Raw genomic sequence first — 17,763 nt, forward strand, 5'->3', positions numbered from 1 at the left:
GCTTATTGCTTAAGCTTGTTTCACTCACCTTATCTTTGACCCGGAAGTAAACTTTTTGTAAAACGTCGTCCTTCAAAATCTCGATCGAATAACTGTTTGTTTTATAGTATTCAAAAGCCGTTTTTTGTATATCTGTCTTCACCAGCGCTAGATATAAAAACAGTCAAATTAGATAATAAAATCGTATATAATAAATAAGGAATAAGGAAACATTCTTTGAGTATTATGAGGTGATAATTTCGGTCGGGGCGTGATCAAATCCAATAAAGCCCGAAGGGCTTTATGATAGATTTAATCACACCCCGACCGAAATAATCACCTCATAATATTCAAAGAATAAATTTGGCTTCATGAGTTATATAGTACAAAATCGATACATAGTGTTATCACAGGCAAAGGCACTGGAAAATGTAAATATATGGTGATAACCACAGTTACACACAAATATTAAAAAAAACAACGCGTAATTGTGTTTAAATCAAGAAAATTTTTTTAGATTTGACATGTTTAGGAGCAATTAAATTGAGTAAAACGGAGATAAAATATTTTTTTAAAGATTTTTTGACAAAAAAGAAATTTAATGGAGATTAACAGTAAAATAATAAACATACTTTCTTGTTCCAAAGATGGATTCATGTCAAATTTTCGACAAACAATGTGAAAGTACGCAAACCCAGTTGTTTCTATTAGCTCATGCAGCTCAACAAATTCTTCATCTCTCTAAAATGTAACAAAATTAAATATTTTAATGGGACAGTTTTGGATCGTTTTGTTAAAAATAAACATTATTATCTATTTCTTTGCAAAAAGCTGATTTATGTAAGAAAAAATCTTATAATCAATTAATAACAGTAACAATAAATAATATTTGAACATAAAGATACCTTTGTTTTTGATGGAGCTTTTAGCATTTCCTGAAACATAGAAAATTTAATCAATCATTGATAATTTAGGAAAAGATTAAACTTGGAATTCAAAGGATTTATTTAAATGCATATTATTTTTTTGCTTATTCTTGCAGAATTAATTGTTTTCTTTTCCTTTTGTCAATAAAGACTACCTTTGCATAAACATGTATATATATGCCAAAATTTAATTCAAGTAAAAAAGAAAAGCTAGATTGTCTTCAGAATGAACATTTTCTTTTTTCAAATAAAATTTTTTAATAAAAAAGACACCTGGTTATAACATAAAGTTAACCCATTTTTACTTGATTTCGCGACCTTTTTTGAATTCTATTAAAAGTAGATTGCTGCACAGAAATCGTTACCATTGCTTTTGAAAAAGCTTCCGTCATTGTAGAAACACAGAGATCCTCATCTAGATATTCCATGATTTCCTGGTAATAAAATGCATATAAAGCAAAGTGAAATCAACTTTATTTTAAAAAAATTTTTTTTAAAGAATCAAAGTGATGCTCGTCTGTTTTTAATTATCAAAAAACAATATAATATTTTTAATGCACATTATCATTCAAATTCTATCAAAACAAAATACTGATCTCATAAAAATAAAATAAGATACATTAACTACGTTTAAGCTGTTTAATTAGTTGGAATGCATGCAAGATAATCCAGCAAAAGATCAATCCAAATCACCAATCTAACTAACTTAAAGAAAGATACTGTATGGAAACATTATTTAAAGAGTTAATAGGTATCCTTTTGCCAATCTTCCGAAGCTTATTGTAATTAATTATCAAAGCAACCATTTAGAGAATAAGGAACAAAAGAAAACGTAGCACCCATACAGTACCTTATCACAAAAATTATGTTAAATAATCAAACAACTACTAATGTATATATATGTAGCAAAAAATAAAGCTTTGTAAAGGTATATGCGTCTAAGTATGTAACAACTACTAATATATCTACATCTATATGTAACAAATGATTAAAGATTTGTAAAGGTATATGCCTCTCAGTCTGAGTATATAAGCTTGTCTATGTGTTACCTGTTCTTTGCTCTGCTATAAGACAGAAAAACCAAAACAACGCTATTAATTTTTGAATATTTCATCAAATTGAAAAATTGTTATTTCATGTATTCGTTACATTTCAAGTCACCAAGTCAAATGCTGAGAAAAAATTCAAAATAGTATTTTTTTTAAATTTGATGCTTGCAATGTATTATTTTGGGTATATCTATTTTTAACATCTCTAAGGAGAACTTACGGTCACGAAAGAGACACACAGATCTGCGTAGAAATTTAAGATATGATTTTTTTCAGCTATAAACCATTTTTAGCAAATATTTTACTTTTTAAAGAAAATTTATAGAAAATCATTAAGGTCTAAAAATGGCCAAGACCATCGAGCAATCTTAATGCTCGAACTACGTTTTATGTGCAAAACGAACTAAAAACGTTTTCCAGAAAAATGTCGGTTTTAACTTTTTGCAAATAACAATCCTTGATTTTATGACAAAAACTGTATGTTTTGTAGCTCGCTAGCGAATCGAGACTGAGATTTATATTTTCAGAAGTAGTAAAGCATTATAACAATAATTTATATAAAACCAACTAATTAAAAATAATTCAATATAATGCAATACAGTAAACTGATAAATAATTGTCTTCATCTGAAAGTCTTCACATATAATGTATGCTTGTGAATTCAATTATACAGTAAACGATTGCAGCCTTTTTCAATGCTTGCTATAGTAATTGAAAGTAAAACACGATATTAAAGACATTTTTTAAAAAATGAATGAAATAAATATCAAGAATGATAAATAAATGCTGAACTTGATCAGGATTGGTACTCGAAAAAAAGTCAATATTTACAACAAGAGCTCTGTTTCGATATTAGATTTAAGTTTAAAAAGTAAGTCTTCATTTTGATATTATTAAATAAAGCAATACTTGTTCAAAAATCATATCAAAGATCAAAAGGTTACTTGAAACATGTAAAATCTGGTTGAGAACAGTTAGTTTTAGTTCTATTTTATGGTTTGGTATATGCAATTTTATCTTTTAAAAGCGATTATTTAATTTGTGTAGACATAAATACATGACCAAATAACTCAACACATATGTATTGAGAACAACTAAATAGCAACCAAAATTTGAAAACAATTTTACAATCATATACGAAATCAATTCTGTTGTATTAATCTGAAACAATGGAACATCATTTTCTGAACATGGTTGGTCAGTAAAACAACAGCCAATTCTAACCACAAAGTTTAAAACATAAATAAACGTATTTCAGGGAAAACATAATTTCATACTTTTAGATAATTTAAAGGTGCAATATCCTTTAGAAAGAGAATTACTAACAGAAGATTGAAAAAGCCTGTAATTTCTAAGATAATTTGTGATAATAGAGCAAGTTATGTTCGATATCTAGCGCATTTGGTATGTATATATCAAATTAAAGACTCTTTTCCGCAAATTTTATTTAATGAAACAGCATTTCTTATGCATACTAACAAAGACATTGCACCTCTAATATCAACATGGGTTTAGACACAATGATATTTAGGGGGATCTCAACAGGAGGGAGGGGAACACAGAGGGAAATTCGTTCTGTAGTTGACTCACCCAGGACATACTGGACATTTCTCTTTCGTGGTAGTTTATAAATAAACTCTAAACATCCAAACAAAATGCATTACTTATAAGAGTTTCACTAGTTTTTGAATGGGGTGAACTGTATTCTCAGTTTGAATTTGTACGGGGCATTTGGGAACATTCCTAACCCAGGAATATTTGCTAACTACTCATATCTATAGAGACCCAACATCCCAATAACAGGTAAATTTAAAAAAAAAATACAAATGTATTTCCAACTTTCAATTTACAGGTTAGATCAATAGAAACCACGAAGATTGTTTTCTACAAATTTCATTATCGCGATATCATAACCATTAATTGTCGGTATAATTTACATTGCAATTGAAGGCAATTTAAGGTAAAATATATGCAGCATTTGATGATTAGTTTCTGGATTTCTATAACTTTACCTTCGATACAACTTCATCCTCGTCCTCCTCCGTGTTTTCTTCTGTCAACGATCGTATCAGAACAGCTATTGACTTCTTTAATATATACTCCTGTATAAAATTACATGGTACATGTACAATGTAATAAATGTCAAAAAGCAAATATAAAACACACTTTATAGGTCTAAATCACATTTGCATCTAATTCTTTCAACACACTCATAAATTGAGGCAAACTTGCAATAATTATAAAATTTTGAAAGTTTTTACAGCAGACAGATACATTTTAGATCCACTTTTTCTTCAAATCAATGCGAGTTACCTCATTTATACCACAGTTCCCGTACTGTCCTATTCTTAAGACGTGGTTGATATAATCACACACTTTATTTTCAAACACTACAGACTGGTTCTTCTGATTTCCCTAAAAAGACATATTTAAAATTGTTTGATTAAACACTGGATTAAACGTTCTTTGACATTACAAATAATCTCTAAAATGATATATCCAGCTATAAAAGAGCATCATCAACAAGTTATCATATTTTTTAACTGCATTGTTTGAGAATACTGAAAATAACCTTCCTTTTAGATTTATCTAAAATTTATCTAACATTATTTTAGATCAGAAATAATTATAGATTTGACTTGGAATGACATAAAAGAACATGTATGCAAAAATGTAACCAAACGATGTTCATTACAGAACTCACAAATGAGAGAAACGGATAAGAAAAAGGTCAAGCTATCAAAAAAACTAAAAGATTTGACTTGGTATTACATAAAAGTACATGTATACAGAAAAGTAAGCAAACTATGTTCACTACAGAACTCACAAATTAGAGGAACGAAAAAGAAATAGTGGATATTTACGGAAGTGAACTCGACGAGCGTGTCAAACAGCTGTACGACCAGTGGCATGGTTTGTTCGTTGATGTTGGAGTAAAGAATGTTCAGGAACTTGGTCGTCTCAGCCACCAGGTTCACAGACTTGATGTTGTCAAACTGGTCCCGGATGTAGTTCTACAACAATAAAAGAGGACAGTAAAAGTTTCATCATAATTCGTAAGGTTTTCGCGCTGGAGCCAGACTCCTGGAAAGTTAATGTTAGTTTTTTTCTTTAAATTCGAGGAGTTAAATAAATCAAATTAGTGAAAATTGGATGGTATCATGGTGTTGTAGCTTCTTAAATTCGACAAATATTCAGATTTTTCGAAAGTAATGGTCACTTTAGTTTAAATGTGAAAACTTTTACATTTACATTGTCTTGCAAGATATACGTAAAACTTTACTGAAATAATTATTAGTTTAACACCTTAAAAATTTTATTTTACCTAAGAATTTGCAAAACTTATGATTCATGGACAACTACTAATCAAGAAATTGGTTTTACATTTAAAAAAATACGAATATCGAGTTTTTAAATTGACATATTTTCCTATTAAAATTACCATCAAATCTAACACACACGAAGTATTACGCAATTTAACTGCTGTTTCTAAGTTAACTAGTGGTCATGACATGTTTATCCGTAACCCTTTTGTCTTTACCTGTATATCAGAGTGCTGGTTATCACACATGAGTCCCAACATCCTCAGAACTAGTTCAATGTAGCCGTCGTCTTTGAACGTGAAATCTCCCGTCATGGTCATCGCAGCCCCGAGTAATTCCTTCAGTTCCTCCTCTTCTACTTTCTAATAATAAAAATTAAATATCCTCAATAGTAATGAAAAAATTAACATAATGCTTGTTTCTTTTGCCAAATCATTTTTAAATTTAAAGTAAAAGGGAGTTAATAAAACAAAAGATGAATAACTAAATTTTCACATTTTCATTTGAATTGTTTCCTTTTTTGAATATTAAAGAAAAATTAGTCGATGACCTATGATTTGGTTAGTTGTTTCCTAAGAAACAATATATACATTAATTTTTGTCAGCCATATAAATTAGTCTAATATAAAAAGAATAACATAGGATCATTCTCTAGCTACAAATATTAACAATTTTTGTCAAACGTTCCAACTCGATTACATAAATTACCCTACTTCAGGAAGAACATAATGATTTTTCGTTTTTTCATATATGATACAAAAATTAACACAAGCTCACCTCGATTTGAATTTGGGGTGTATCATCCATCGGAGCAACCTTTGTCTTTTGATTGCCAAATCCATTCAAGCTGCCATTTAAGTGGGTCGTGGATTTCTTGAGACCATTTACGGCTAACGTAGGGGGCTGTAGAAAGTTGTTCTCCATCAGGGTATTCCCCCGTGTGAAGAGCAGCGTGTTCTCGCGGCTCATGGGTCCACCGAGCTTTGATTTGGCGCCAAATCGTGATGCTGGTCTTGGAGATAGCTAAATATTTCATATTGTTGGAAAATGCTGAATTTTTCATATTTGTCATTATACTTTAAAGGGACACCATTCGAGCTCAAAATTCAAAATTTCATTTTTCCAAGCTTAATGTTTAAAATGGTTAATATGGATACTTTTAATGCTTTGTCAAATTTTGAAAGTCAAATATTGAGTTTGAAAATCTTTGTTTTGTAAACAAAACTCGAATTTTTGTTATGGTTTACATGTGTTTTATAGGTACATGTATAAGTCTCAATCAAATGTTGCTTTTTTCTGTTTATCATTTTGTCTATGAACACATTGGATAAATTACCTTTTTTACCATGAGTCATTTGGTAATTTCATACTTTACATTATTTGTAAACAAAAATAAGACTCGAGTCTTGTTTACGTAACAATAAATTCTTACCTATGTATCTCTCTTATAACTTGACTTTCAACACTCAAATTTTGGTCAATCATTCAAAATGAGCATGTTAACCATTTTAAACATGAAAAATGAAAAAGAAAATTGTGATCTAAAATCGTGTCCAAGTCTCTTCAAAAGTATTGCTAGTACCGGTATATCCTACAATTGTTTAATTTAAAACAATAAGCTGGGCTTCTTTTAAAACTAGAACTGACCATGTTACTGGCGGGCCGTAAGTTTGTCATGGAGGTTTTGGCCATCGACAGCATTGAGCCTAGACGGTTTGCCTTCAGAATTTCCTGCAATAAAATAATCAAATATAAAGACAAAACTCTTTACTTAAATCACTTGAATCACGACACAGTGAAATGAGGTAACAATTTTCTCACTGTCTGCGCCATTTTGCCGCTCGCCATGGCTTTCTGCAGGGCCTTTGCCTGCTGCACGGCTTCCTCCACTTTGGACTGGTACATAGCGTGAAGAAGGCGCCTGTTGAAAGAGACGATCTCTGAAGTGTTGCAATGCGCAAAACGAAAATAATCGCAAATTTGGTTATTTTTTCTGTTTGCGTTGGAATCCATCGATTTGGTTAAAAGTCATCGTAACTCAGTGATTAATACATCGGAGGATAAGTCAGATCCTCGTTCAAATCCGCCTTATGAGTGTGTTTATATTACTTCAATTTAGCTATTGAAAATCATATCTTTGTAATAAAAATTGGATATTTCTTCCGATATGACTTGCACTCTTCTTATACATTATAAGGTATTTTTTCAAAATCCAGTGATTTTAATTTCGAAGTCTGCTGTTTTGAGAAAACATTTCAAGGTGAAGTGAACCACTGACCTCCAATAAAAGTGTTAAAGTAAAATATGAGATGAAGTCACGATTACTTGTTTATTTGCTTCATGGTGTCTTTGTATTATGTCATGTTTACTTTGAATTATCGATGCATTTTAAGAGGCTGTTACTAATTCACAGACTGAAAAACAAGCCTGCTCAGCAATAACTCTAAGTACCTTTCTCGGGTAGCGATCGCTGACATCTGCATGCGGATTTTCAGGGTGAAGAAAAACGACTCTTCTCGTGTACCCGTAAAATATTCAAACATTTTGCTCTACAACGTTAACAAAAATGCATGTTTAAAACATTTTATTTTATTCCATATTGATTTGAATAACTCAAGCCCTAAAGGTAGAAATACATTTAGTATAGTTGAAAGCGTAGACCAATTTAGCCTTGCCGTTAATTTTATAAAAATCATATCAATTTATACAAAAACTACCATAGATGGGCTCATAAGAAACCGCGAAATTTCGCTAGAGGTTTTCATTTAGCAATCAACCTCTGTCAACATTTGTGTATAATGATACCTGAACGTTCTCGTTCCCATTGTACAGAAGCATACATAAAAAGGCGAGTGTTTCTCGAACAACGTCATCCTGTGGACAATTCAAGTGCTCGATGACGCTGGCAATGACGTCAAAATGATTGAGGGTGTCCTGAACATCTGATATAGCTTTTAATTTTCTGTAAAACAAAGACATATGCATACATGCATTTTTCCTATGTTTGTCTGTGGCTTTTTCAGCGAAAGGGTTTTTTTCTGCAAAATATCATATTTTACTGAAAACTCCTAATCCTAATATGGGTAAAATGGTAGACCTACTTTCGATGCGTGTATGTTTCCGTCTCCCAGTCTGCCGGAAGTTTGACAGCCTCATTGTAGATTAATGCCCTTAACAACTTCAGACATTTAACATCCAGTTCCACTTGTTCTAATTTTTCCTTTTCGCTGAGATGTGTCAGTTTATGCGATATTCTAGAAAAAAATATTAGTTTTAGTTTACCCAAAAAAATTCATATTTGTCTCTTCAAGTAAATTTAAAAAAAATAAATAAAAATTATAAAAGATATAATTCATTTAAAACTTAAGCATCCATTTACGTACTCTAACTGGCGGATGAGTTTCTCACTCATCCTGTAGCGGTCAACTGGGTCCTTTTTACTGGTGTCCATGAAACATCGTAAATGATCTTGAAACTCTGGCCCCAGGGGTAACTCCTCGTCCCCACCCACCTCGGAGTAAACTGTGAGAATTAAAGAATTCAAGAATAGACTAATGACAGACTATGAAAACATATTTGGTAAATGCTGAACACAGTTGCCATATATGTATTAAGCTGACGTACCGGCGTTAGAGTTGTAGTCAATCTGCGCCTCCACGGTGTTGGGTCCGCCGTACGCGACCCTCATGTTGACCGAAAACACATTCAGCTGTCTGTTGATTTCCTCCTCCATTTCATAGTAAGATTCATACTCCTGGAAAAAAAACCCACGTACATGTACCTTGAAATTAACCGTTTATTTTACAGCCTCTAATACCGCTTTACAGAAGGTAGAGAATAAAATGTCTTTATTCGCTTATGTCAGGTTTCTGATTACATTATGCAATACAATCTCAACTCAAAATTGATCATGCTTACAGTTATTAGAAGTAAACAGATTTTTTAAACATACCTTTCGTGCATCACTACGGATATCATGGGCTCCCACTGCCCCTCCGTACTTCTCATGAAATTCCTCCATTATCTAGAGAATATTCATTCAGTTACTAGTTTTTTAAATAATACCCCCCCCCCAATCCAGGATAGTATATATACTAATGTTCAAATATAGATAATTATTACAAACATAAATTTATGTCTCAATTAAATTCCAACATTGCGTTCAGGTTTGTAAAATAGATATTTATTGAAATTTTCTTCATAGTTTGTGTCAGGATGTAGGCTTCCATTAACTTACGTCGACCGGAAGAGTAGAAGCGGAGAGCAGTGACGTCATACAGGCGACCAAGTTCTTCATTTGTCTCTCAATAGATATCAGCGGTGCCACAACCTCCAGGAACCCCTAAACGACAAGTAATTATTTTTTTAGATAAAAATTAATAAACTCAAACATAAACATTGGTATCCATGGATACCTTTTAATGATAAGTTTTTCCCGTCCCATGGATAGACATAATACCTTGAATGAATTCGCAAGTTTATCCATTTGCTCTGGCTCTTCCGGAAACGCAGACGAGTCAGGTTGGTAAAATGAACGACAGAAAATCTAGAATTTAAAAATAAAGGCAGTCAGTTGCAAGGATCTGTGTCAATTGTGTGTCAATGAATACGATTCTGAATCATTTTGTCCATTTTTTTAGAAGTTGAGTGTGCACCTGGAGAAATGGCATGACGCCATCGAACACATAGTGAAGAGTTCCTTTCATTTCTTCCTTCTTGTCTCCCCTTATATCACTGAAAACACAGAGCAATCGCCAGGCTTAGTAAATAGTTTATGAAAATATAATATAATAAATACTAACATGAATCTTACCGAAATCAATACTTTAATAAGGAACTTTTAAGAAAGTGAAATTTAATAATTAACAATAATTTAATAGAAAATTGTTTTTTCTTGGAATGGGGGGGGGGGTCGGGATCCGGACGTCCCTCCCCCTCTCTTGATCCACACATGACATACATGCAAAAAATATGTATGATTTGATAAGTATCTTCAGAGAATAGTATGAACTAAGATAAGAAGGGAAGAGATAAAAAAATGTTAAGTGCGATATTTCAGCTATGCATCAATGTATTAGTACTGTTAATATAATGGATAACAAAAATATTTAGTGCTATATTGTCTAAAGAAAATACATTTGAGTATTTGTGAATAATCATACATACCTCTTTGGTGGGCTTGATTTCAGAAGCATCTTGGTAATTTCTGGTTGGTCCTCTGCATACTTTGTCACACTGGCCAATGTACCCATTATCTCAGAAATATACACCCATATCAACCTTTAGAGAAATGCACTGGTATATGTAAAATAGTCTGCATTTCAAGAAGGTGATTAATTAACTCATAACATGAAAAATATTCATTGGTATGATACATCTAATGCACCTTTGTATATACTCACTGTATAATGACATGATGTCAAAGTCGAAACTAAAGTTTGTTGCACTTAAACTTTCAAAGAAAATTTACAAAAGTAAAGATGTAATATAATACCATTAATTTGCTGATATTTGTTTGTACACTTTACCAAATAATCAGACTGCGAAGATGCTAAGAATTTGCAAGATACATGTAAATTTTAGCTTTTAATGTGTCAAAATGTAAATATATAGTAAGCTGGATGGTCAGGAAATACTAGTGGCCATCAGATCCGATTTAAATGTTAAGGCGTCATTCTTTAAGCAATGAAACGTTTATTTAGTTAAGAAAAAGTCCATATATTTAAACATTTAAATTTCAATGTTTTTCCTATATCCATATACACCGCTCTTTTTCCTCAGGAGATAAACCACCAATCCCTAATTATAACCTCTCATTACACCACTCACTTCTCGTGCGGCATGTCCCCCGCGCCGCTCTCGATCATGCCCCCAGCAGTGTTGAGGTACACCCACAGGAAGAACCGAAGGAATGGCAGCTTGAAGTTGTCACAGATTTGCTCATTGGTTAGTATCTTGAGCAGTTCAGGGATGCTGAAGATGGTCTGACAAATGGACTCGATGTGCCTATTCTCGCCCTACAAATACACCGGAGTTTTCACGTAACGTTTCTAGGTTAAAACTATTACATCATCATCGGAGTTACTAATGGAAGGCTCAATGTTGAGAAACAAGCAATGTTTCCCTCTTCTTCTGGGAACTATATTATAAATAATGTTAATTGTTCATTAAAATATCATGTTCATTACTTACCTCCGCACAAGTGGCCAGCATGTCCACCATAGATATAAGGTACTGTAATGACGTACTTCCGGAGTTCACCAAAATCTTTACTCTACGTTAGAAAGAAAACATGTCAAACCCCAAGTATAATGATTTATTTTCAATTATATCAGGCAGATAAAACATCAGATCTAATTCAAAAACTACAATATAGAGTTTGATATGATCATACTTTTCGGTCGTTTAAAGCAGAATGTAAAACAAAGTAAGTTAGCAAACATTCTTGTAGACTTGATAACTTTCAGTCTATATCATACCTTGCATTCTCATCTTGATCTATCACGTGCGCTATGTCGGCCCTGTACTGCATGAAATACTGCATCACAAAACTCTGATTCCTCTTCAATGGGAGGTCCAGCTCCTCCACCTTCACAATAGCATTCAATAAGTCCAGTAACTGGGGCACAGCCTCTTTGTGAACTGTGACCAGGTTCATGATCTTATGAACCTGGTGACTTGTGATCTTCATGCAAGTGTTTGAGTTTCCGGTAAAGACCTGCAAATGAAATAAAAGTTGTTCTATTTGTATATCAAGTCTTCGATAAAAAAGCTATTCTGCTTTTACGTTTTTCATTGATTATTTACGTGGACGTCTTTGGTGTTTTAGCAAAATATATTGCGTAATGTGTAGTAAAGGTTTTCCTTGTGTAAATTACGGGGGAAAATAAAACTGTTATCCGCCAATACCTCGGTGAGGCACTCTGCTAGCTCTTGTTCCGCTCCACTCTTCGACAGAAGCATATCAAACCGGTCAAAGAGACGACCCTGTACCAGTTTGTTGTCTCGCGCCATCAGTCGCAGCAGAGTAAATGCGCGTTGTAGTACGCTTCTCTGTCCCGTGTACTGATCCTGTTTTGTACGAACGTGAGAATACAGTATCGCTATTTATCTACCTGAAGATCTTTATACATTATATATAGAATATGTCAGTGTAATTTATCACTTTTTTCCAAAACAAAATTTTCTTTCCTCATTTTATTCATTTCTTTTTTTAAATTCCGAAAAATTATTAATGGTTTTATAAATCTGAGTCATCAATGCAAGAACACAGTGAAAATATTGATAATACATAAAACTAGTATTTCATCTATTATAGTATATGTTCTGCAAAAAAGTCTACTCAACACATTAATTGCTTTTAAATAAATAATAATCCATACTAGTAAACGGACGTCCACCTCCTGTTGCAAAATTGTAAACATGTCCTCTACCACTCCTGTAATGTAAATCATTGCTACCATTACTTACCGACATCATCAACGACATTGTTTTGTATGGCATGTATTATAATATTTTATTCGTTACTCTTAGATAAAAAAATATGACATTCTTTGCAAAGTAAACAATTAATTTCCATCCTAGAAATAATAAATGATAATTATGTAAATTCTTTAAAAGCGATTTTGTTTTCATTTAAAAAATAACTTAATAAAGATGGAGTACCGTGATTGTAAAGAATACTTTGGTTCATAGCATGTGCCTCTTCTGGCTCATGTTCAAGATGACACATTCTGAAATTGTCCAATCAAAATTCAAACAGAGTCGCATTTTTTTAAAATCCCGATAAACATAATCTAATACCGTATGATATATAAGAGGGATGTCATTAAATCAAATATATTAAATAACAACATATGTCACGGACTGTAAAAAAAGGCACCGATTGAGACCTACAGAATGAGTTTATCCAACATTGAGTTTAACAACAACATATAACAAGGACTGTAAAAAAAGCACCGATTTAGACCTGCAGAATGAGTTTTTCTCGCATTATCACCGGTGTGAGATCGGTTTTTCCGGTGTGAGACAGCAGTGTGAGATTTTTCTGTCTTACACTGTGTATTACTACGCCGTTTTAAAACGTAAACAAACGTTGTCTGCTGTAGGGAAATGCAAAATGGTGCATTGAGATTATCCATTAAGTAATTGTGTTGCTAAATTAATTACAATTTATTATATTTTTAATTAAAAAAAACTGTCGTATGCTCTCATTTTGACTTGCACTATTTGAAGCACGCGGAGGGATAAACCGAAGGTAATCTTTTGAACGTCATAACAGAAAGTTGTCTAACATCATTTTTTAAGGTTATATAATGCGAGAAAAGTAATCATTCATTATATACTCGTGTGGGATAGTGAAATTCCACCTCGGGGCCAAGATTAACGGTCTAGGACTCGGCAAAGCCTCGTCCTAGACCGTGAATCTTGTCCCCTCGGTGGAATTTCACTATCCCACACTCGTAATAATGAATGATTCTATTAATCCTACATGGAGTTTAACAACAACATATAACAAGGACTGTAAAAAACAACGACTGAAACGTACAGAATGAGTTTATCCAACATGGACACGAGGTCCTCCGTCTGCTGTTTGTCGAGTTTAGCAGACGACAGCCGCCGGAGGTTGGGGAGTATGGTCTCCAAGGACTCCACCAAAGCCACCGACTTGTCTGTGATCACAACCTGAAAATAAACAACGGGAATATTCCACTTTAACCTACAATTAATTAAGGGCTCTTAAAAATTTGCGACCTATTTTTATCTTGTTAAATGTATGGTAGGCGTCAGGACCGGGGAGCAAGGGGGGCCTTTTTTTCCCAAGTTTTAAATAAACATAAGAAAAACCCTTTTTTTTAATTTTTTTGCTTATCAAATATTTCAATTTGCTTCCGATGCCACTGTGCTGAAACTAAAAAAGGGCAAAAAAAGAAGTGGTAACATGAAAATAATAACATATTGGACTCATTTCGTCCGTAAATTAATAAACAATAGCGGTATCATTTTTGGAACAGCACACTTGTAGATTTGTAATGATAATTCTTAAATGTTTTACCTGAGCTTGCACTGTGTTTCTGAACAACTGATGGTAAGCTGAGAAGTATCTGTTCAGAAGGTGCATGGACATTCTGATCATCTCATCGTAGTGGTAGAACGACAGGTCCTACAAAACCAAAATCAGAGCTGTAAACAATATCAAAACAGCCAGGTCCTACAAAATCCCAAAAAGAGCTGTAAACAATATCAAAACAGCCACAAATGAAATCAAATTAGAGTCGAGAAAGAGAGCTTCGAGAAGCATGCCTGATGGTGCATTACATTTGTTTACTTCTTTTGATGGATGACGGGAATATAGATGAGCTCATAAATAGGAGGAGGCAGGCGAGTTTTATTTAAAGTTTAAGTTAGTGAATCAAATGAATATTTCTTTTGTGAATTTTATCCATCTGGTGTCAAAGGACACAGCATAAATGATGATAAGGATAAGGACGATATTGAGGCTACTTTCCTTTTAGTTCATACCTGAAGTATGTCCAAGACATCATAGTTCTTAAAGAAGGATGTATGCTCAAATATGTCTCTCAGCTTCCTAAGAGCACTTTTGCAGACACTTAAAAAAATACATAAAAACACTTTTTAAAAACACACGTCCTTTTTCTTCAAGCAAACTTTTTTTTCGCGCGTTTTGTTTGGGTATTCGTTTTGAAAATATTATTTTTGCAGTTTTGAGAAAAATCAAAATGCACCTTTCGTTTGAAATTCCAGATAATAATTTTAGATCTTTACATTACAGTTAACAGGAAAAACCAACCTTTGCTGCGAGTGCAAGTCAAAATTTTCTGACAGAAGGGGACCCAGCTCTGGCGCCGAGCTGTTGGGGTGGTTAGCCTGTGTGTGTGTCACCTTAAACATGCTCATAAATTTCTGAAATAGTAGGAAATTATTTTTTTTAACAAGAGAGTAAGACCACAAATTCGTGACTGATATTTTATAATGAAAGGACTATGTGCGGTATGGTCAACTATCTGCCCCCGATTTCAACCAATTTTTAAATAGTATCGTATAAAAATAAAATCTTCACAAATCATTGTATAGAGGATGCCTATAACTTTAATAATGATTTCAGTCATCATTGCTCATTCGCTGTGTATCTATGACGTCACCTAAATGGCCCAATTCCCGCAAATTTGCAAACAAATGAAAATATTCTCATTTTTGCTCTATATTTTGCATTCGGAAGTATAGAGCGCAGGTCTGCTCAAGTGCGATTTTAACATATACTTTTCTTCAGATAGTTATACACATTATACTAAAATATGGTACTTGAGCAAGCCTGCGCTCGATGTTTCCCAGTCGAAAAACCATCGGAAAACACCCATATTTTGCTACAAAACATCAATTTATCAAAATAATGCAATATTCATGACGTCATTTCTACATTATGACGTCACTGTGGTGATAACCTTTTACACCTTTATTTCCAATATGATTTTAACTATCTTTCACCTTATTTAAAAGCTCTTTCTAAAACTTCGATTTTGGGGGGCAAAAATTGCATAAAACCGCACTTAGTCCTTTCATGATTTTTGATAGAATAAAAAAAAGAAACTAACCTCCATTCTTAGGTTGAATATGTAGTTGAAGAAAAGGTCAAGAGTGTCTAAAGCTCTACAACAGAAAATTGCAACACTGATAGGCAGAAATAGTTGGATGTGCAAGGAATACTGCAGTACGTCTAAACATATACATGTATGGAGACATTCAATATTGGTCAATGTTGGATCTTCATAAATTTTCATATTATAACCCAATAACAAGATCATATTTTAAAAAGATTAGGAATCTAATGCAGCCGAGTGTAATAATATAGAAAATTCAGTTCGGTATATTGTTATAGCTACTTGGCAGATATTTTTCTCATTACTTTCTTTTCCATAAAAAATCATGAAATACTATAAACAAAGCAAATAATGAAAATGCCGGAGACCACTGCATATAAAAAGTTAAACTCACTGGACTTTTGCCTGGACAATGGCGGAAGTTTCCTCGCTTCGCTCAAATCTCTCTTTCGTTCTGAAAGCTTTAAGTATGTCGTCTGCGTCTTTCCCTATAGAAAAGAAACATTAGCATATCACACATTTTGCATAGTATAGAGAAGTATTCTTTTAAGTATGAAATACTGAAAGTGAGCATCCAGTTTTTATGTATTAATCAAATATGATTTTAGCTTATATCACTTTTTCCTTGTTTCAAATTAACTGAATGACTTTCCTATAATCAAGTACCAAACAAGTACAGAAAAATGTTTACATGTGATATCAACTGTGCTTAATAATGGAAATTATCAATGTCTATAGAATATTGTTGTTATCAGACTAATGTCAATCGTACCTGTGCCATACCAGCACTTGAATTATACGGTAACGGAATAATACGGTAAATTACGGTTCATGAATTATAACTAAATTATCGTTAGTGTATGGTTTGTAAATTTACTTGAAACGTTACATGTATAAGGGCATAGTCACGATTTTGGTCAAATTATATTTTTCTGCTTTTCGTATTTACTATGTCTTAGGAATGCATTTCTAATGATCAAATAAGATTTAAAAGTCAGTCGTTGAGTTATAAGCAAGATACAGGGCTCATAATTCTTCGTCATGTGAACAAGGCTCGTGCCCTGTTTTTGTTTACATAGGTTCAATATACCAGCAAGAAATCTTTTTCAAGCTGATTTGACTATGTTCCTCTTCAGTTTAAGCATAAATAAACAGTTCCTAACGTTCAGCATATTCATTCTAGGTCTAAAACTGGAATTTTCACTTCAACATTTAAAATGTTAACAAAAGCTTTGTTTACATTGCAAAGAATTGTAAGCTCTGTAACTCGCTTAAAACTCAACGAATGAAACTCAAGTATTTGTTGCATATTAAAAATGCCTTAATAAATCATTGTTAACATTAAAATTGGAAAAAATAATTTAAATTGATGACCAAAATCGTGACCACGCCCCTTTGAAATACGGTTTATAAACTTACAGCACCTCTGACGTTAGGACACGGTTTATGAACACCCAACTCTAACGTTAAGGAGGGTTTGTAAACTAACCTGCAACGTTATATGTTAATATTTGCATTTCCATTGTTCTTTCCCACTGTAAGCCCATACGGAGGAGCTGCAATTATTTCTCTATAATCGCAATTGCTCTGTCAGTATACTATGACGTCATAAAGGTGTAACGTTATATATACTTTTCCATGACGTTATAGATTTAAATCACTATACGATACATCATGTGTTTTTCTCCAACTCGATTAAAATTGACGTATTAACATGTAATATTAAAACATGTTTTTGATAACATTTTAAAGGAATTACTGTTATAACATATCATTGATTCTGTTAACAAATCTATGTGAATTAAAAAGATACATTACAGTCTGAATGTTTACTTTTGATGTAATAGCTAAATGTCAGGTCTAGGCT

At 32.8% G+C, this 17,763-nt stretch overlaps 1 protein-coding gene across 5 annotated transcripts in view; it reads right to left on the minus strand.

Annotated features, from left to right (window-relative positions):
- The window catches only part of LOC128179647 (inositol 1,4,5-trisphosphate receptor type 2-like), a 48,491-nt gene that overhangs the window by 7,961 nt on the left and 22,767 nt on the right, over positions 1-17,763 (minus strand). For 2 of the 5 annotated variants that reach the window (XM_052847153.1, XM_052847155.1), the window contains 35 exons: positions 16,291-16,384; positions 15,891-15,945; positions 15,089-15,201; positions 14,800-14,887; positions 14,333-14,440; positions 13,826-13,962; positions 12,943-13,010; positions 12,660-12,715; positions 12,187-12,348; positions 11,757-11,995; positions 11,470-11,551; positions 11,107-11,294; positions 10,444-10,557; positions 9,933-10,011; positions 9,737-9,823; positions 9,515-9,619; positions 9,230-9,301; positions 8,902-9,031; positions 8,661-8,799; positions 8,379-8,531; positions 8,083-8,239; positions 7,729-7,826; positions 7,099-7,198; positions 6,925-7,008; positions 6,055-6,300; positions 5,496-5,639; positions 4,819-4,968; positions 4,268-4,369; positions 3,967-4,056; positions 3,545-3,592; positions 1,955-1,969; positions 1,271-1,339; positions 885-914; positions 612-720; positions 29-147 (listed from right to left, as the gene is read on the minus strand). In XM_052847153.1, coding sequence (XP_052703113.1) covers positions 29-147; positions 612-720; positions 885-914; positions 1,271-1,339; positions 1,955-1,969; positions 3,545-3,592; positions 3,967-4,056; positions 4,268-4,369; positions 4,819-4,968; positions 5,496-5,639; positions 6,055-6,300; positions 6,925-7,008; positions 7,099-7,198; positions 7,729-7,826; positions 8,083-8,239; positions 8,379-8,531; positions 8,661-8,799; positions 8,902-9,031; positions 9,230-9,301; positions 9,515-9,619; positions 9,737-9,823; positions 9,933-10,011; positions 10,444-10,557; positions 11,107-11,294; positions 11,470-11,551; positions 11,757-11,995; positions 12,187-12,348; positions 12,660-12,715; positions 12,943-13,010; positions 13,826-13,962; positions 14,333-14,440; positions 14,800-14,887; positions 15,089-15,201; positions 15,891-15,945; positions 16,291-16,384 — 3,830 coding nt within the window. The remainder of the gene's footprint in view (positions 1-28; positions 148-611; positions 721-884; positions 915-1,270; positions 1,340-1,954; positions 1,970-3,544; positions 3,593-3,966; positions 4,057-4,267; positions 4,370-4,818; positions 4,969-5,495; positions 5,640-6,054; positions 6,301-6,924; positions 7,009-7,098; positions 7,199-7,728; positions 7,827-8,082; positions 8,240-8,378; positions 8,532-8,660; positions 8,800-8,901; positions 9,032-9,229; positions 9,302-9,514; positions 9,620-9,736; positions 9,824-9,932; positions 10,012-10,443; positions 10,558-11,106; positions 11,295-11,469; positions 11,552-11,756; positions 11,996-12,186; positions 12,349-12,659; positions 12,716-12,942; positions 13,011-13,825; positions 13,963-14,332; positions 14,441-14,799; positions 14,888-15,088; positions 15,202-15,890; positions 15,946-16,290; positions 16,385-17,763) is intronic. The other 3 variants (XM_052847154.1, XM_052847156.1, XM_052847157.1) reach the window with 3 other exon arrangements.

Source organism: Crassostrea angulata, chromosome 4 (genome assembly GCF_025612915.1).
Source record: "Crassostrea angulata isolate pt1a10 chromosome 4, ASM2561291v2, whole genome shotgun sequence".
NCBI classification, from domain to species: domain Eukaryota; kingdom Metazoa; phylum Mollusca; class Bivalvia; order Ostreida; family Ostreidae; genus Magallana; species Magallana angulata.